Consider the following 19,652-nt stretch of genomic DNA (forward strand, 5'->3'; position numbering starts at 1 on the left):
TTTGTGTCATTTCAGTGGCTGAAGGTGGGATGATAACAAACTTGTTCACAGCAGACTATATTTTCAGTGAAGATGCTTGCAACCCTGATACTCAAAGGTAATGTAGTCATTACCCAAGAAACATTTATTATTACTATTATTATTTACTATATATTGTGCAATAATATATATATATATATATATATATATATATATATATATATATATATATATATATATATAAATGTATTTCTTAGCAGACGCCCTTATTCAGGGCGACTTACAATTGTTACAAATTATCACATTATTTTTACATACAATTACCCATTTATACGGTTGGGTTTTTACTGGAGCAATCTAGGTAAAGTACCTTGTTCAAGGGTACAGCAGCAGTGTCCCCCACCTGGGATTGAACCCACGACCCTCCGGTCAAGAGTCCTATCCACTACTCCACACTGCTGCCCAATATATATATATACACACACACACACGCACGTGTGCATTCTATATGTTTGTGTTAACTGCTCTTGTTCTAGGATTTACCAGAGTCTGGATTATGTGGAAAATAGGATTACGGTTTTTCACGCCTCCTACCTTTCTGCCTGTGAGAAATCCAAAAACAATAGAGCTGTGTCTGTGGGTCACTTTGTTCTCCCCCCAGCCCATGTTCAGAAAGGTGTGTATACAAACAATAATAAAACAAGCTAGTGGTGTGTAATACACTGACTGACGTTGCAGGCTCAATTCGTCAGGACCCACTTGCCACCGGAGTTGTTTTTTCCGGTGGTGGTTTTCTGCATAGTTGCCATTCCTGATGGTCAGGTTGGTCCATGCCATTGCATGGGCACTCACTATCATGCCCATTGTGAAGTAACTGAGATCCTTCTGCTTTCCCATGCGTGTTTATGAGTAGATGCACACAAGTCTCACAAAGCTTTTATAGGTCTGGTCTTAGATCATGACATGTCATATGACCACTTGCATCTTCATACTCGCATACATTGCAGACTATGGAATTTTCTGATTATACTCGCATCTCGAATTTTTAGGCCAGTCACTGTATGAATATGTGTGTGTCTCTAATCAACAGATGAGATTAATTCATTTTATTTATCTTTTTGATCTCACTCTTTTAATTCCCACTTTATAGTTCAGTAGTACCCTATGAGACATAAAGTATGCCATAACATTGTAATCTACAGGAATGAAAATGACCAAAAAACAGACCCCTTTTATGAAAAGTTGAAAATTATTTTTCATAGAGTATATTCGGGGGCTTTTGGCTGACCCTTGTGCGATAACAGTATTCATTTTTAAGTTGAAGCGTTGGGGTTTAGTGAAGCTGACTTAGATGTGTCAAAATGTTGTATATTCAATATGTTTGTACCTATGCACACATTGTTGTAGAAATTAAAGGTATGACAGATAAAGTGCACCCTGTGCTTCTAACACAGACCCTCATCATTAGAAACAACATTATGTGTTAGAACAGGTCTGCTTCTCATGAATAAATTAGGAAAAGTGTAGAGTACTCCTACTAGTGTTATTTTTCCACTCACTTTTAATAAATGTTTTATTTCAGATATAAAAGCCGAGTTTGGATGCTTTATTTGGGAGAAAGAGGATTGTTTAACTACAAAAGAAGTAAGTGTTCTGTAGTCTTGTTTTGTTTTAGTGTTTGTACAATTTGGCTAGTTTTATGTTTAACAATCCAATGCTTGTGATTCTTCATTTGGTTCATAATGATTTACAGATTAGCTACAGCAGTTTAAGAAATGTATAGTCATTTTTATGTATAAAAAAAACAAGAAAGTAATGTCAAAGTACTGCAGGCTTTTATTAATATAAACTTTAAAAGGTATACACAAAACATTTGTATTTATCTTTGAACAGGTACCCTGCGACAGGCTGACTCTGGTGAAAGGGAAGAAAAACAAAGACTTGCGCAAGTCAGAAAATGATTATTTATTTAAAAATTGTGACGGGGGGGGGCAACATAACTTAATTGCAGAAATTACAAATAAAATAATTTGTTATTTTCTTTTACAGACAACAAATATGTGGATTGAAAACCTCAGAAAGAGGCATGACGTGTTGTAATCTCCAACAATACCCAGTGAATAATATGGTCACAGGTAACACCTCTTCATTCATTATTAATTCACTGTTGGTATTAAAAACAAAGGCACAATCAAGTAATTTCCAATGATTACTAGAAAGTGTGTAGCTTTGCAAATAACTTGGTTAACATAAGGACATAAGTATCTTAAATTCTGCTAAAGAAAGTTTATTAATTTTTTTTTTTTTTAAAACAGTATGATGTAATTTATTGAATAACAGCAATTACTCAACAAAAGTAAATTAAATGTAACTCATGTTTGCTTTAACAGGTTACGTCTTTATCGATGAAATGAAGAAATATTCAGGGGAGTTGCATGATTTCACTCCCGGAGATGCCGGATATTCAGTGTACAGAGCTCACTGTGAAAAATATATCTTACCATCTGGTAAGAACAGAAGGGACAGAATTCACACCAATTAAAATGCACCAGAACTGATTCTCAGGAACTGTTTGTGTGTTCAATATGTAGTCCTGCAGTCTTGGAAAGTTTGTATACTCACTTTCTGTATGTTTTAGTTGCAGTACCAATTATTTTAACTGAAGTTACTCAAGGCAGATTTATTTTTATTTTTTGTTTAAAATATTGCAAAGTTTTAGTAAATTACATTTGTAAATCAGTCTGCATGTATTATTTCTTGATGATTTTTTAAAATCATACTAATTACATGTTAATTCATATTTATACAGTAGTACTTATTTCTTAAAGTTTTCTTAACTGAATCAACTATGTGTTTTTATTTTTATTTTTAAAATGTTTATACATTTGAAACCAATACTGTATGAGCCGTTTTGGCTCACAAGTAGGCAAGATGTTTTCGTTTAAATGTTCTCAACTGCTTCTATCGTACAGATGAAAAATACAGCCATAATGTCTTGGATGAACACATTTAATTCAGTTTCTTACCATAAATAAATAACAAAATATTATATATGTACATGTTCAGTTTAAAAATCAATGAATCAATGTACAGTATTGGAAAATAAATACTCAGAAACAGATTAACAACACTGAAATAGCATTAACAGACTGCTTAATCCTGCAGAAAAGTAACAGACATAATACAGTGGTCCAAGTCGAAGGAACCTTCAACACTCGACAAGTCTGGGTTCGTCAGTCAGTATTTGTGATACAAATAAGATAGGGTCTGTCCTTACTATGGCAACTGCATTCTTATACTCGCCATTTTATCACACTGTATTGGTCATCCTAATATAAATTCTTCCTCATTAGTATCTTCAAGACTTGTTAATACCATTTCATTTGCTTTTCCCAGTAATATGAAGTCCAAACCCTAGAAAAGTAAATACAGTTATCTCGGATAAAAAAAAAAAAGTTTCATTCTGATAGTAGAAGGAATACATTTTGTTTTATTTCTGAATAAAAAAGTAATATTGTACTGAGATTGCCCAATGGGTTCCCAGAAAATTCTGGAAAATTCATATATAAACAACAAATACATTTGTTTTACTAAAAGTGACCTTTTGCTGTTGTGGAGAGACTGGCCTTGTGATTCAGACTATGTACATCATATTTTCACCCCAGTACAATTTTTTCTTTCCAGTTTGCAATTTGCCTTCTATTTTTACACTACATTTCGTATTGATAACCCTGAATGAATGATTTATTATTTAGATTCCACTGCTCAGTTTCTGACACCTCCTGTCATTTAAATAAAACATTATTTTCACAAAACTTCCACAAATGGCAAACTTAGCTCACAAGTGTGTAGCTAAAAAAAAAAAAAAAATTAAAAATGAGCATTAACTCCCCCTCCTCCATTTTCATTAGAATATAATAAATATCACTTGATAGGGTATTTCGTTAAAATAGGCCTGTTTCTTTAAATTTCCACTGACAACTGAAGAATCTAGCATTTGTCACAGTTAATCTAATAAACACACTTCAAATGTATCGCTTGACTGTTTTTGTACAGGTGAAATGTTTCTAATCAGATACCACTCATTTTTTTTGCCATTTTTAACTTCTGTGAAAAAATGATCAGGTATTTCAACCCCATGCCTCCAGGGGAGGTAATACCTCGATTTGTGTTTGAGACCAGACGACCATGATCACCTAACAGCTTTCATTGATTATTTGTACCACGCCATAAGCCCCTAGTGGCCATGTTGGTAACTAAGCATTACATAAAAAAGACATTTAATATAACTACGCAATTGATACACTCTGCATATGAAAACACTCTTTCTAAAACTGCCCAAGGGAAACCTGACCAGTATGCCTGTGTATATCAAAACAGTCCTGTGCTCTGACCTGACCTCTAATGTTGCATTGAAAAGTGGTGGCTGTTTGTCTGTTTACTGCAAGCACCCATTTGCAGATGTGTGCACAACTCACAATTTAATTGGGTTTGCAAAATTCCATCAATCTGTATTCTTCATAAGACTTCTATTGAGGAATTACAGAAATAAGCAATTGACATAACTAGATATATACCCTTACCTTCCAATGACCAGGTCTTATTGTGAGTGGGTTTTCTCGGAGATCTAATTTAGTCAGACTTGTTAATCCAAGGATCCTGTCATCTGGCAGTGATCTAATGTAGTTGCACTTCATATAAATGACAAGAAGACTTGCCATGTCTATAAAATAAAAGTAGGTATTTTACTTCAATTCTTTCAGCACTAAGTAACTTTACAGACTTTTTAAGATAATAAATCAAATGAGAGCAATAATGGGTAGAGATATACATATTTGCATATTAGACTGCTGGTCTGCTGTTTTGGTTAGATTTACCTTAGTGGTCTGCAGTGCTGAAATCTGGAAATCAATGAAGACTGTGGGAGAATGTGGTGTGCATGCAGCTCCACACCTTGATCATTAATGCTGGTTTTAAAACACTACCCCAATGTATTCTTTTACATGCACTGGAGGCATATCCTGATTACCCATAATTCTATAGCTACTGCTTGCTCTCACCTTAACTCAAAAGCTACAATATGGCGATTGGACTTAATATGGAGATATAAACTCACACATTTTGGAATAAATTATAATTTGCATTTGTTTATAGAATGATTAATGACTTTCTCAAGAAAAGACAATAACTAATGACTTTCTTCTAGAAAATAACATCATCATGCGCCATATTGTCAATGTTTACATAGCCACTTTAAATGTATACTCATGAGTATGTACTGGACAGTGGTTTATTAAGAGCACCTGATACAAGAGGCTTAATGAGTACATTACTATTCATTTTTATCTGCACGGCATCAACTACAATGGGTGTGACCCAGTGCAGTAGTGTTTCCAGGAAACATGCAACAAAATCAAATTACACAGAAATCAATCTGGGACTGGTATCACTAAAAAGCACTTACAAATATGTAAATTATAGGTGTAACAACATTTTCTGACATCACTGACCTGACAGAGATTCCGGAACTTGTTCAAATTTGTTTCCATCCAAGTTCAAGTATGCCAAGGCTTCAAGGTTCATGAAATTCTTTGGAAGATCACTCAGTTCATTGTTGGCTAGGTTTAGCCATTGGAGAGCTTTTAGCTGCACAAACTCAGTGGGCAGCGTGGCAATGTGGTTATTGCGTGCTCCTATTTTCTGGAGTTGTCTCAGTTTCCTGAGAGAAGAGGGTAAGGAGATCAGGTTACAGCCCACAGCCCATAGTTCTCGAAGTTCCCTCAACTCCCCAATCTCTTCTGGGAGTACAGAGACTGGATTATGGCTAAGGCTCAGGTAGGTTAGATGACAGAGAGATCCAATGCCACTGGTTAACAGAGTCAGCTGGTTTTGATCAAGAACCAATTCCCCTTGTTTCTACAAAGTCAGAACCCAAACCAAAGAAACACAATGCTTGTTTGTAATGAATTTATATACTGTTAATCTGTTTTTGTACACTAAATATAACGTGCTACAAATACTTTTTGTGTGTACTTTCGTTATGTACCATTTGTAGATTTGCAAGTATTTGAGCGACAGTAAAATGTTCACAAAGCTCAGAAAACACTGATGTTGGTAAATTACCACTTTCTGGATGCGGTTATTCATTTCTGAATGATTCGTTTTGTTTACTGTATGACTGAAACAGAACCGTTAGATACGGAATATGTTCCAAATAATTACATATTTATTGCATGTATGAATTGGTAACCTTGGTGTTTTTAAAACAATTGTTATCTTTATGGTCCTACTAGTGCTATCTTATCAAGATACTGGTCATCACTAAGGGGGTGGAAAGTCAGGAAAAAGCTAGGACTAAAAGACTTTTAGTACTGAACTGAGTCAGTCAGCATTGCCTTGATACAACAAAGACATATCAATATTTAAATACTAAAAAATGGCAAAACAAAATGTAAAACAAAAACACAAAAAATTTAATATATACCAGTAGTGTCACTTTCTTACCTCAGTTGGTGGCAAAAGGAGTTTATTGTCGTTCAGAAATAACTTTTTTAATTGTGTCAGTTGAGAAACGGAGGGTGGCAATACTTGAAGTTCACGATGACTTAGGTTTAACAGTTCGGACTGTTTACAAAGAGCTTCCAAAAGCAAGGCATTCATTGTGGCTTAAAGCTTTTCCAAGACAGCCCAGCATACTCCACAGGGAAGATCCTCATCACTGCAACAAAGAAGAAATGCAATTTCTTTAGTTTGATGTTACAATGGTGCATACAAGTATTGTCACCCTGTGATATTAAAACATTGAAATCATAACTGGAGCTAGTCTGGCTTATGGACCAAGAACATTTCAACATGTTATCAACATGAATTACATGCTACTCGGGTGAATAACATTGCAATTAGCATTATAGAGTGTGAATAAGTGGTCATTTGATGTATTCATCAGACATTGAACAGGCACATCAAAGAAATCATGTCACTGGATCTCAAAGTCTCTTTGGAGAGGAAACGGATTTCTTCCTGAGAAGAAAACAAATACCAGCAATAAGCGAGGTATGCATGGTTGGGCTAGTATTGCTAAGAACTTTTATACCAGCTGTAGAGTGGTATTTTTTTCAGTGTGTCTTTTTTTGCATATACGGGATATGATCGCTCGTTGTGATCACTTCAACTTCCTCTGCTGGTACATGTGTGATTGAGGACATTTTTCTAAACAGAATGAGGTTTTTAAAACATTTGGAAGCAAGCATTTCCTTTCACTCTTGCCGCTGGCATCTTCAGAACTGCCTAAATGATGCAAAACGTACGCAATTTAGCAAAACGGTAATGATTCGTCACGCGCACGTGACCTTTCCTCAGACGTCATTAACTCGCCCCCATCCCTGTTTTCGTCGTGTTTAACTGTAACTTCATTTTTAAAAAGACCCAGTGCAATGTTTAATGTGTTTTGGTTTCTGAATTAAAACAGAGAAACTGGCAATTGTGAAATTAATTCGTAAAGGAGAGGTGAAAAGTCAGAAGAAAACACAGACAGACAGAATCCCTAATGTGTGTGTGTGTGTAACTCATCTCGACACAATGGAGGCAGGTTTTTTTTTTTATTATTTGTTTTTTTTTTTTTTAAGAAAAAAAAAAATCAGATTATGGGGGGGCAACTGCCCCCCTTGCACCTACCTGCGGACGCCCATGTTTCTCAGACGTTGTACAAAACAACAATAACAACAACAACGTTTTATTTATATAGCGCCTTTCATAGCAATTATGTTGAAAAATAGTTACGCTACATTGTTATGGCTAGGAATCATAAAATACTTACGATCTTAAAAAGTATCTCAGGTATGTAATTTTAGACAATATTTTAAGCAATATAGCATACAACCCAGCAGCGCCGTTCATGTTCCCATAGTAACCAATAAGCCTGTTAAGTTCCGTCCGTCCCAGAATCATATCCGTTTTTCTGTCGTTTCAAAACCAAACGACAGAAAAACATATGTTTTTATGTTCTTATAACTGAAGTTAAAAACGGGGGGCGGTGGGGTGCAAAAGACTGGACAGAGTAGTACTATTTTGTTCAGATGTCAGAATTGGCGGCTGCAAGTTTCTTGTGTATGTTGCATGTATTTGTTAACAAAGATTGTTACTGTAACGTTATCCTTCTCAGCAAATGACTACTACGCAAATTAATTTAGCTGGGAGTCTGATAACAACTACAAACCTCAGTCTCTCTGACAGAGTTATATATACGGTGCCTCTTAGAGTATTCAGCGTGCAATATGCAGCTTTCAATCGTTTGGCTTTCAACACTAGTTATTCAGCAGGAGGAAAAAATGATGTAATACTACGACAGAGCTAGACTAAAACGCCGATGAACTTTAAACCCGGCGAGCTAGTTAAGCAAAACAGGAAAGTAAAGCCAAGGGCGCTTGCAGTTTTCGCAAGGGCAGCAAAATTTTACAGGCAAAAGAAAGGACAGCAAATTTAAATACGCCAGTATTTGGTTGTTCGGTTTTTTCTGGCCGTAAGGGATGGATCAAGACAATCTTTCCGTGGTCGTCCATTCTGCTGGAAACCTCAGACTGGTAACACTATTTTACTACAGAGTGTACTTTCACTAATCTAAAGTAACATCGGGAGATTTTTTTATTGTTTATTTCTTTGAGAGAAGAGTGCAGTAATACTGGGAAAGATATCCTCGACGTCCTTATCACAACAGAAATAAATACCGTACACGCCCGGAGAATGCTCATGTCAGGAACAAAATAAAACGTAACACCCACTTCGTTTGCATTATAATCTGCAATGATTATACCCAGTGTTTAACTCATATTATAGTTATCTGAACAGCTTCAGAGGTGTGTCAGCTTTTTCACAGGAAATGTAATAACCCTATTTATACACACGATAGGCAAATAGTTGTATCTATTTCCAGGACTTTTTTTTAAAAAAAGACTTGTACAAATATTAAATCGAATTTGATTTTTGATTACAGTTTGCCATGTACAACATTGAACAATTGTAAAATAATCTGGGAGGTTTCACAATCATACTTCATAGGCAGAATATGTTGGAAGACTTTGAACATTTCAAGTGGAATGCCATGCCTTTTACCTTTAACTTGGTAACACCCAACAGCAAATACTTCATAGCTAAGAAAATTGGGTCTGTTAAATCGATCCAAACTGCAGCAGATCTACCTCCAACTTTTGATTAAATTAAAATACACATGCAAGTGTAATTTGCATATATCGGTTATTTTTTTAAATATGTATTCCATGGGTTCTGTTTTATTGTTTTGAACAATGACTCTCCACTACTTCGATTAATTTAATTTTGTCCTTTGACTGAGCTAACTTTTCAGTTTGTACAATCAATCCCCCTGCAGACACACACTTTTAAAATTGATTATATGAATACAGGAACGGGTCGTCCGACTCTGTACTGGTTGTCTGACGCAGGGGGGTACTGTATTTTTTGGGACTTTGCTTAAAGTTCAACGCCTGACACGTGGAATAGTTTGGTTACTTATTTATTACTAAGGCTGCCTCGGACACACACAAGTGCCAACTCCTCACTTTATGCTATCGAGGAGCTGGTTGTTCACAAATGTGACTCAATCCCACAAGGTGTAAACTACAGACAGATTTTCTCTACACATGCTTTTCATCATGATTTTCAAAGAAGATTGCAGCAATCAATTTCTGTCTGTATTCAGCAAGATCTTATTTTGTATTGAGATACCTTTTCCAAATAAAGGGCGTGAGAGTGAGTTGTTGAGACAATAAAACATTGTAAATATGTAATTGTGTAGAACCTTACTGCAGCTCCATCCATTCACCAGCTGTTACTGTAGCAGCATCAGGAAATATATGCCTACATTTGTTGATAAAGATAAGGCACATTTTGCTTTTCTATAATGATGAAATACACCATTAAAACCAGTAGTTATAGAGCCAGTAGTACACAGAGTTAATTGGATGAGTTAACACAGACTCACTTGGAAGTTTGTAATGGTATGATGTTTGCTGTGATTAATTTAATCTAATGACTGTCCAGAACCTATAGGTTTGTGTTTAGTAAAATAATAATTAAGCACATGGAATGGTTGTCATAAACACTTTTTTTTTTTTTAAATGCAGACTCTGTTGTTTTATTTGTTTTGTTTTTTTACAGGAAAATCGCCCAGTACCTGAACCAGGACCAAATGGTAGGACAACAATAAGTCATTTTGTGTTTCTAAAATCAGTTTTTTTGTTTTCTGTTCTTTAATAGCAGCACTGTTTATGATATGGACACAAAAACTGGCTATAAAAAAGGCCCTGTGAAAGTTTGCGCATGTGTGTTTGGTTCCCAGCCAGCAATAGAAATTGGTGGTCTGTAACAAAACAAAAAAAAGCAAACACAACAGAGTTTGCTGCACAGGTGTGCAATGGACCAAGTGTTTGCACTAATGGTTTCCTGCCTGGTCTGTGTCATCAGAGGGTTAGGGTTAGGGTTACAGTTTGCTGCACAGGTGTGCAATGGACCAAGTGTTTGCACTAATGGTTTCCTGCCTGGTCTGTGTCATCAGAGGGTTAGGGTTAGGGTTAGAGTTTGCTGCACAGATGTGCAGTGGACCAAGCGTTTGCACTAATGGTTTCCTGCCTGGTCTGTGTCATCAGAGGTCCTGCTGCGGATGCACTCTGTTGGTATCTGTGGATCTGATGTTCATTACTGGCAGCACGGCAGGATCGGAGACTTTGTGCTGAAGAAGCCGATGGTACTGGGACATGAGGCCTCAGGACAGGTTCTCAAAGTGGGATCCGCTGTGGAGCATCTCAAACCAGGTCAGTCTTTACTGGAACTCTATTCCTGTTCTCCACACTCCTGCTTTCAGATACAAGTTTAAGAAAAGTCAGCTTTCAATAGACCCTGATTAGCACTGAGCTTGGATTACCATCTTTAGGTAGTCTAAGATGACTGAAACTAGCTATGTGCCTATGCCAAATCTATTGACTTTTATATTAACTTTTTGCTACCCAGTGTCCAACATATTTGACAGTGAGAAAATAGTCTAGAATTAAATAGGTATGGGAACATACCCTGGGCAGTAAAGGGTTAACTGGTTAAAAATTCCCAGTATTAATATGATAAAACAAATAGTGGGACTGGAAGTGATGCTGCTGTCCTACAAACTCCACAGTCACAGACATGGAGAAGTATAGTCATAGCCATACTGACGGTTTAAATAAGAAAGATTGCATCACAGCCTTTACCAGATCTTGGCCTCCTACATAAAAACATTAGGAAACAGACTAATTGTGGAGATTGTGATCTCCAGAAATCCCCGTCCAGCCCTGAGCTGTAAGAGGAGCTTCCACTAATAGAATGGCCTTTGTTTCCTGCAGGGGATAGAGTTGCCATTGAGCCGGGAGTACCTCGAGAAATCGATGAGTTTTGCAAAAACGGACGTTACAACTTGTCTCCTACCATTTTCTTCTGCGCCACACCGCCTGACGATGGGAACCTTTGCAGATACTATGTTCACAATGGCAACTTCTGTTATAAGTATGTTTCTCACAGATGTGTTACTCCTGCAGCTCGCTCATATAAAATGGACAAATGCAAGACTTTACATATAAAGCATCAGAGCAGAATAAAACTCCCATACAGCACTCCATTTATAAGAATCACATCCGTCCCGGATGATTTGATTCTTATAAGTGGTTGATTCTTAAAAGCAGAGCGATATGATTACTGTGGTGCAGAATCAGTATGTCAGTATGAGACTGATAAGGCTTGTTCCGTGCAGTGCAATGGGTTGACCACTAGATGTCACAACTTCCCACATGTATGCACGGCCACGGCTTTTCCTTAACAAATTAAGGATAATGGTCAGTTGGTTAACTGTCTGCTTGTTAAAGTTAATGGCACCTTGATAAAAAAGGGGGGTATAAAGGAGTAAGGAAGCTGAAGAAAGAAAAAAAAACGGAAATGTGAGTTAGAGATCTAGTATTTGTTCCAAAGTATTATTTACTTAGTGCTCCAGCTGAGAACTAGGTTTATTGTGTTTGTTTTATTAGCGGTTGTTTCGCCACCGCAGTGTAATAAAAATAGAACCAACACTGGTTTAAAACTGTAAATCAAGACTCCAGCCTGATCATTTACACTGCCCTCGGCCACATCACATTACAATTAACAAAAGCGTCTCAGCGTGTCAGCAGTTTAAATACAGTAATGTCAATGGTGCTCAATTCCTGAGGACAATACATCAAAACAATCAAAACAAGTCCTCATGGGTAAGCTACTTGTTATATGATTGCAATTATGCTTATTCAAGGCTGCAGAATCCTATTTTACTACAGTATACTTGAGAAGCAAGAGTCTCGTGAGGGTGCCTAGTTTAACTGCCGTGTGGTGTTATGTGTAATGTCCTATGAATTAAAATGACATTACAGTACAGTATTTTACTGTCAGGACTACCACTGCATTTAAGCATCTGTGTCTTACTTATTTTCTGTTGCGGTGCAAAAATCACAGTTTTTCATTAAGCGGAGATGCAAAGCTGTGCAATCCCCCCTCCTCCTCCTCCTTCTTCTCCTCCTCCTCACCGTGCCGCACCGTAATCCCACTCCCTCTACATGCATATCACACAATAACACTGCTGTACTCATTATGTGTTCAATGAATGTGTATTCACTTTATGGAAACAAATTTTCACTAACAGAGAACACAAAAAAACATACATGCACAATGCAGTGGCGCAGTCACTGTCTGATTACAAACAATGCAGTGTTTCCTACATCATTGCACGATCCACGCTGCGTACGTGCCTAATCACGCGAGATGTGATGAAATTCAAATTCAGAAACGGCTTTATTGGCTGTACACGTCATTGCATTTGATCAATGATTCTTATAAGTGGATTGCTTAATTCTTACAAGCAGATTATTTTACATTGGTTAGGATAGGAATGATTTTGTCCCAGTGGTTTTGATCACTATGTGCGGTCGGTTCTTATATCAGTGATTCTTATAAACGGAGTGCACTGTATTAAAGAAACTAGGGATAGTGAATGGCTCAATCTGTTCAGGTTGTACATTACAAGAAGCAGATCTACGGACAACCAATTGTTAAATCTCCTAGGCAGCATAAAGCAATACTGGTAACTCTGTAACGGTTCCAGGGATGCGTTAAATAAAATATACAGGAGTACCCGGCATATTTTGATGGCCGTTTTTCCTTTTGTCTTGTCCCAGGCTTCCGGACAATGTGACCTATGAGGAAGGAGCTTTGATCGAGCCGCTGTCGGTTGGAATCCATGCCTGCCGGAGAGCAGGGGTCACTCTGGGCAGCACAGTCTTTGTCTGTGGAGCAGGTGGGTCATGGTGGGACACAACTATTCAGAGTGAACACAAGCTGAGACGCAGGGAAAACTTACCATTTTATTAGAGCATATATTCACATTTCTTGGCGCCATGCTGAGAGTGGTTCATTACACATGTTTTGATACAGGTCAGTCTCCCAAAGAATGCAAAAGGAATTGGTCTAACTGTTATAAGAGTGAGAGGCCATGTCACTCTTCATACATACATTTCAAAGAGACATTATTCAAGTGTGATGGAAAAGGGTAAAACAAAGCATTGTTTCTTCCCTCTAACCTTGGATTTCTTGCCATGCCCACTAGACTCATTTTGAGCAGTATTTTAAAAGCTTTCCGAGGTATAGAGTTACTGATGCGCATCTACATCAAGTGGGAGCTGTGGAGCTGGGGAGCTGGCAGCCAGCGGACGTTCACAGTTTCTGTTTGTAAAATGAACAGTAACGTTCTTTGAATGGATTACACGCACTTGGGAGGGTTTGGCAAACGCAGGATTGATTGTCCATGGAAAAACACAAAAGACAGGGATGGTGTACAGTTGCACATAGCATTAGAGGCAATCAGATACATTGTTTTAAGAAAGTACCCTCCCCCCCTCTCTTTATTGTGTTTGACATTGGACCAGGAAGTTGATGTCTAATCTTGACTGAATATAGTGTCTTAAACATAAAGACTCTGGCCGAGGGATAATAAGATAATTAACAACTAGTTAATCCCTCGGCCAGAGTATATAAACCTGCAGCTCTCTGCACTCGGGGTGGAGTGTACAGAGGAGAGTATGGGAAAACACGGGAGAGCGAGCAAAAACAATTGCTATATTTAATATACTTGTTGCTGTTTATTTGTTTGGCCAACGCGCCTTTTTGTTTTGTTGTTTGTTTAAATATTTTATTTTTGTTTTGTTTATTAATAAATACGCTGAGTGCCGTTGCACTCAGCTTCAACCGCCCATCCATTGTTTTGGTTTCTACTTCCTGGTCCATGACGTCACCACTGCGGGCCAGACTGTCACAGCCCTGTAATAGGCTGTTTGGTAAATGACACAAACTGTACACGGTCAGAAAAGAAAAATCACGTGACAACCAGACTGTGCTTTCAAAGCTACTTCATTGAGTGACTAATGGCAGAGAAAGGGGTAGTAAAGCAAGCCGTTGTGGCAGCAAGTTTTACACAGACACACAAGTTTTTTTTTTAGTTTTTTTTTTTTAAGATAAACGGCTAAATTGAAGTGCATGAGTTTGGTTTTAAAGGAACATGGAGTAAATCAAGACACGCAGATACAGGAATGTGGCTTATTTGTCAATGTATTTACAGCTAAATGCAATTTGCACCTTTATAATCAAACAGGTTATGTTACATCACTATTAACACACAACTCAGCCACACAAAAAAAGTGGTACAAATTAAATCTGGTCTAGTGGGTCTGTTTTTACCACTATTGTTCTATTGCAAAATCTGTCATTTAATTACCTAGAAGGAAAGACAGAATTAAGCAAATTGTGTTTGTTGCTGTACTTGGAAATGTAATGGAGAAATGCCTTTTCCGTATTTTCCCAGGACCCATTGGACTTGTATCTCTGCTTGTTGCAAAAGCGATGGGAGCTTCACAAGTTGTAATAAGCGGTAAGAATTGTGATTTGGTTGGTTTCTCCAGTTTTTATTCCAAGGTTTGTAATATTATACTATATTGCTATACAGCTGTAGAGATCTATTAATTGAATAGACCTTGTAGTCTTCAACTGATCTTTATCAGATGCAAAATAATTCCTACATTTTCTATATCAGCGTCCAGAGCACTGTGCCGTACAAGTTTCTGATCACATCAGTATTTTGTTCCTGTTCAAGATCTGTCTGCCGATCGGCTGAAGAAAGCCAAAGAGTTGGGGGCTGATTTTGCTGTGCAGGTGCAAAGAGAGGCACCACAGGAATTGGCCCAGACAGTGGAGGGTTTGCTGGGCTGCATGCCAGAGATCACTATTGAGTGTACCGGAGCGGAATCCTGTATCCAAACTGGCATTTATGTAAGCGCTTAAGGTGGTTCACTCTTAAACTGACCAAACTAACAGTAACTGGCTCCCTGTTAACCTAAAAAGCAGAGCTTCATAGAGACCTTTAAACTGCTTTGTCTTCATCTTACTAAGTTCTGAGACTCATGTATATTCTGTTTCCCTTAGCTCTTATTTTGTCAACAGTGCAAGAATGTTCTTATTACGCTCCCTGTGATCCACAAAATATAATGGATTTTATGGGATGCTTCCTGCAACCCACCTGGCTGCTTATATTCCAATGTCATGATGTTAATTCAACCAATGGTTCATATCTCATTTCATTCTAATGGGTGCTCAAAATAATCACAGTTTCACAATAATAGTAAGCCATTTTATATTCTCAGAAACACACTTGTGTGGGTTGTACTGATAACTGCATCACTACAACCTACACCTTCTCATGTTTTATTGCTTACAAATATACTGTCTGGATTTTAAGTTGGAGTTTAATAAGAAAGCTGAAGATGGTTGCCAAATCGGTCCATCATTTTCAAAGGTGTGTGAGGCTAAGCTGATGGCTTTCAAATATGGGGCAAAAGATAATGTTGTTGAAAAACTGCTTAAACCTGATTTAGATCACTAAGTGTGCATATTCAAAAAGGGGCTATGAAAAAAGAAATGTGAACAGCCCCTTTTAAAAACAACGCTGGTAGTAACCTAAGTCATGCTTTGAACTCCACTTCAGGTTGCCCGGTTGTTGAATTGAACCCCTTGTTTCTCTCCCAGGCGACTCGCTCAGGGGGGGTTGTGGTTCTGGTTGGCCTGGGTCCGGAGATGGTGAACGTCCCCTTAGTGAACGCAGCTGTGAGAGAGGTGGACATCAGAGGCATCTTTAGATACAGTAACACGTAAGCCCTCTGGTTACACACATTAACATCTCCTACAGTGCAGCAACCAGCACACATTCATGGGCTGCTGCTCCCGAGCACATGATAAACCATAGATGTGGATTGATGTGCAAGTACCATTTTAGAGAGTACGCGTGAGGAAGCTATATCCAATCTTATATTTTACATTTTTCTCTTTTTTTTATTTTGACGTCCAGAAAGAACTGTAGAGTTTTCAAAATCTGAGAGGGTTTCTTTATTTGACATAAATTATTTTAACATGATGCATGTTGTCATTTATAGATAATACAAGGTGCAGGTGAACTAAACGTAGACATTGTAACACCATTATTGAGATTACTGGGAAGTGTATCAGTGTACTGTAGGCAAAATAGAAACTGTTGCAATTGTTTCTGTATCACTGTCAATGTTAGCTTTACATGAAAATGTCTTGGATTAATCCTGTTAATGATTAAAAGTATCATCAGCACGTACTCCATGCGGACTTTTATAAGAAAATGATGTATAAATGCTCTTAGGTCAAATAATGTTGGTAGATGCTTGTAAGACTGATATTTTAAGTGTCTAGAGTTCATTCCAGTAGGTGGTGTGGTCCAGTGGTTAAAGAAAAGGGCTTGTAACCACGAGGTCCCCGGTTCAAATCCCGGCTCACTCACTGACTCGCTGTGTGACCCTGAGCAAGTCATTTAACCTCCTTGTGCTCCGTCTTTTGGGTGAGATGTAATTGTAAGTGACTCTGCAGCTGTTGCATAGTTCACACACCCTAGTCTCTGTAAGTCGCCTTGGATAAACAAAACATAATAATATAGTGTAAATTGTTTTGGATTGTGTATTCAATTTGTAAAACTGTACGTGTCTGCTGTCTACATATCTTGACTTCAGTTTACTGATTCTTTTCTGTATGTAACCTGTGCCTATGGGAAGACACCACAAACAGACACAGACAGCAGAAGATATAAATCCACATTGCAATACAGTACTAAAGCCTTCCAAATCAACATAATAAAAAAAACAAAAGCGCTCAGAGTCATTTATGCAAAGCTGGAATGCAGTCAACAGGTTGTAGAAATGGTTCCTTTTTTTTAACTTTATTATAGGGATGCTCTTTAGCCGTTCACTTTCAAAGTGTTTCATTTTGCTCAAAATCTTAAAAAAAGTCCCGGTTTTCAGCCTCTTCATATAGCATGTCACACTCTGAATACCTTTTGTGAAACTAACGTACGCAACTGCTTTTAGTTTATGGCACCTGCAGTGAAAACAAAATAAAAAAACAAAAGCAAGGTACGCGGGTGATCAAGAACATTTTTTTTATAAAGTGATTAACACAGGCGTACGTGCCTGTTCCTCAGTGTGCTGTGTGCGCTTTCATTTAGTTTATGTTCAATATGAATCTACAATTGAGTGTAATACGCTCATTTTGTAGCTGTTCAGTTCTGGCGGGATTTAGCCCAGAGAGAGCAGCGAGAAGTTCATCCGAATCCACCAGGTTAAACCACATCAACAACGTCAATAAATAGAGCCTGACGCAGTGAGTAAAGAAAGAAAGAAAGAAAGAAAGAAAGAAAGAAAGAAAAATGGCAAAACATAAATGTATTTTTAATGATTTAATTTATGATTATTATTATTATTATTATTGAACTCAATATTAAAATACCTTGTGTTTAAATGGTTTAATTAGTCTAATTTAACAGTGTGTCCCAGTTTTGAGCTATGACAGTCTGGTCCCCCTAGCACTGTGTTCTCTGCACAATGCAGGCTTGATAGTCAGGTGGTCTCTCTACTTCTATTCAATATCATTTTTAGAAGTCCAGTGTGATGGTTTGGTTAGTTATTCATAGTTTAAATGTAAAACATACAGTAAAGTGTTATTATCGAGCAATATTATTATTATTTATTTCTTAGCAGACGCCCTTATCCAGGGCGACTTACAATCGCAAGCAATAAAAAGAACCACTCTCATAAAATACCCTTCCGTAATGATAATCATGCATTAGTCAGCTGTATCATACGATTCATCCAGTCGTACCAAGGAAGAGAAAGGCTAACCACGCTACTCAGATCATTTTTTGCTCCACCCTACTTCTTTCCTTCAAAACCACAAAGTTTCATTTCCTGTATGTTCTGTACGCACAGCCCCCTTCTTTTACTAATCACTGTATCTCCTGATTCCAAACCTCCTCTTCAGCTGTCTCCTCTACGACCCTACAGACCTCGACCAGGTGATCAGGGAGCAATGACAAAGTCATCACCCCATCACTGGCTCTTTCCTGTATAAAATGATTCTCAAAAGACTGTATCCCTCAAACCTGGGGCCCCACAGAGAATGCTTTTCACCCAAGAATAACAGTGTTCCTAGAGTCATATTCCTAAAATCATAAAATGTACTCTCTTTGTAATGTTTAAACAGTGATCTTATAGTTTTCATTTCACTATAAAGTCTGATACCAGACAAACAGACATTTGAAACCTGGCAATTACGATATAAAACCCAAATAAGCCATTCAAACATCCCATTTGATGTCCATTCTTTCGCGTATGTGGTTGAGGGGGAAAATAAAACAGTGTATTGCCGGCTTTTCATTTTTCTGTGTTTTGTGCTTCAGATGGCCTATGGCAATCGCAATGCTTGCTTCCAAGAAAGTGGATGTGAAGCCCCTGGTCACCCACCGCTTCCCGCTGGAGCAGGCTCTTGAGGCGTTTGAAACAACTAGGAAAGGGCTGGGAGTCAAAGTGATGCTCAAGTGTGACAAGAGCGATCAGAACCCGTGAAGGGAGCGCCGTAGAAAGCGAACAGAGACACAATGCAGAGGGAGTCCTGAGACTAGAATAACTTTATGCTTATGGATTGAAAAATCAAACTAGGTGTCACAATGAATCGACTTGTCCTAAACATTATCAATGCAGCTTTTTGCAGATTCATTGTACTGTAAAGATTAAGATTCTGGAGCGTCTAATTGTGTTAAATGGGGCTTCTAAATTTAAATTCATAAAAGTCATTGTTAATTCTTGAGGAATGTAATTGCATGTTATAAGAAATGCATCGCCTCATCGCTTTGCTAATTAGTGTACTTTGCAAGGACAGGGCACATAACTCAGGCTTTTTTATTGTGACAAATCCATTATTAAGCAGATACGAGAATTAATTTTCTGATCACGCAGAATATCTGCACCTGTATGATTCTTGACTAAGAATTGTAAATGTCATGTTGAACATTGCGAATATCTGTTAATCTCTAGTTCAATAAAATAATAATTAGGGCTTGAACTTTTCAGTTTTTATTTTCCAAATCTCTACCTCCCTTTACATAATTATTTGTTGAGCTGTCTCTGCATCCTAATAAAGAGAAAACTGCTAATTAAAAGACTGGGTTTAAGAGAATTTCTTTTTTTGCTATAAATCAAGGAGATTTTAAATTGCCT

General features: G+C 37.6%; 3 protein-coding genes across 9 annotated transcripts in view; 2 read left to right on the forward strand and 1 right to left on the reverse strand.

Moving 5' to 3' along the window:
- Positions 1–3,034, forward strand: part of terb2 (telomere repeat binding bouquet formation protein 2) — a 36,256-nt gene extending 33,222 nt beyond the window's left edge. For all 6 annotated transcript variants that reach the window (XM_058998835.1, XM_058998834.1, XM_058998836.1 and 3 more), the window contains 6 exons: positions 16–97; positions 516–655; positions 1,562–1,623; positions 1,873–1,928; positions 2,029–2,114; positions 2,370–3,034. In XM_058998835.1, coding sequence (XP_058854818.1) covers positions 16–97; positions 516–655; positions 1,562–1,623; positions 1,873–1,928; positions 2,029–2,114; positions 2,370–2,521 — 578 coding nt within the window. In that variant the 3' untranslated portion in view covers positions 2,522–3,034. The remainder of the gene's footprint in view (positions 1–15; positions 98–515; positions 656–1,561; positions 1,624–1,872; positions 1,929–2,028; positions 2,115–2,369) is intronic.
- Positions 3,035–3,055: 21 nt separating this feature from the next.
- On the reverse strand, positions 3,056–6,126 carry LOC117429737 (leucine-rich repeat-containing protein 40-like). Its single transcript, XM_058999178.1, has 4 exons — positions 6,103–6,126; positions 5,490–5,895; positions 4,563–4,702; positions 3,056–3,393 (listed from the first exon to the last, which is right to left on the reverse strand). Exons 1-4 carry the CDS (start codon positions 6,124–6,126, stop codon positions 3,304–3,306), a joined length of 660 nt encoding a protein of 219 aa, XP_058855161.1. The 3' UTR covers positions 3,056–3,303.
- A 1,285-nt stretch (positions 6,127–7,411) lies between these two features.
- Positions 7,412–19,596, forward strand: LOC117963130 (sorbitol dehydrogenase-like). 2 transcript variants are annotated; one of them, XM_058998826.1, is made up of 9 exons: positions 7,412–7,563; positions 10,150–10,183; positions 10,638–10,802; positions 11,364–11,523; positions 13,215–13,333; positions 14,894–14,959; positions 15,182–15,357; positions 16,111–16,232; positions 18,836–19,596. In XM_058998826.1, the coding sequence occupies exons 1-9, from the start codon at positions 7,558–7,560 to the stop codon at positions 18,999–19,001; spliced, it is 1,014 nt and encodes a 337-aa protein (XP_058854809.1). In that variant the 5' UTR covers positions 7,412–7,557; the 3' UTR covers positions 19,002–19,596. The 2 variants fall into 2 exon arrangements, with proteins under 2 accessions (XP_058854809.1, XP_058854808.1); XM_058998825.1 differs by lacking the exon at positions 7,412–7,563 and adding an exon at positions 8,136–8,558.
- The last annotated feature ends 56 nt before the right edge of the window (positions 19,597–19,652 follow it).

The sequence above is a fragment of the Acipenser ruthenus genome, chromosome 24 (genome assembly GCF_902713425.1).
Source record: "Acipenser ruthenus chromosome 24, fAciRut3.2 maternal haplotype, whole genome shotgun sequence".
Classification (NCBI taxonomy): Eukaryota; Metazoa; Chordata; class Actinopteri; order Acipenseriformes; family Acipenseridae; genus Acipenser; species Acipenser ruthenus.

Excerpts from the sequence above, each read along its gene's own strand:
- LOC117429737 (XM_058999178.1), bottom strand. The coding sequence starts at position 6,126 with ATGAATAACCGCATCCAGAAAGTG. Across the intron at positions 5,896-6,102 it reads ATAACCGCATCCAGAAAGTG|AAACAAGGGGAATTGGTTCT; the intron begins GTAATTTACCAA and ends CTGACTTTGTAG. Across the intron at positions 3,394-4,562 it reads TAAGACCTGGTCATTGGAAG|GGTTTGGACTTCATATTACT; the intron begins GTAAGGGTATAT and ends TTACTTTTCTAG.
- LOC117963130 (XM_058998825.1), top strand. The coding sequence starts at position 8,505 with ATGGATCAAGACAATCTTTCCGTGGTCGTCCATTCTGCTGGAAACCTC. Across the intron at positions 15,358-16,110 it reads GTATCCAAACTGGCATTTAT|GCGACTCGCTCAGGGGGGGT; the intron begins GTAAGCGCTTAA and ends TTTCTCTCCCAG. Across the intron at positions 16,233-18,835 it reads ATCTTTAGATACAGTAACAC|ATGGCCTATGGCAATCGCAA; the intron begins GTAAGCCCTCTG and ends TTTGTGCTTCAG.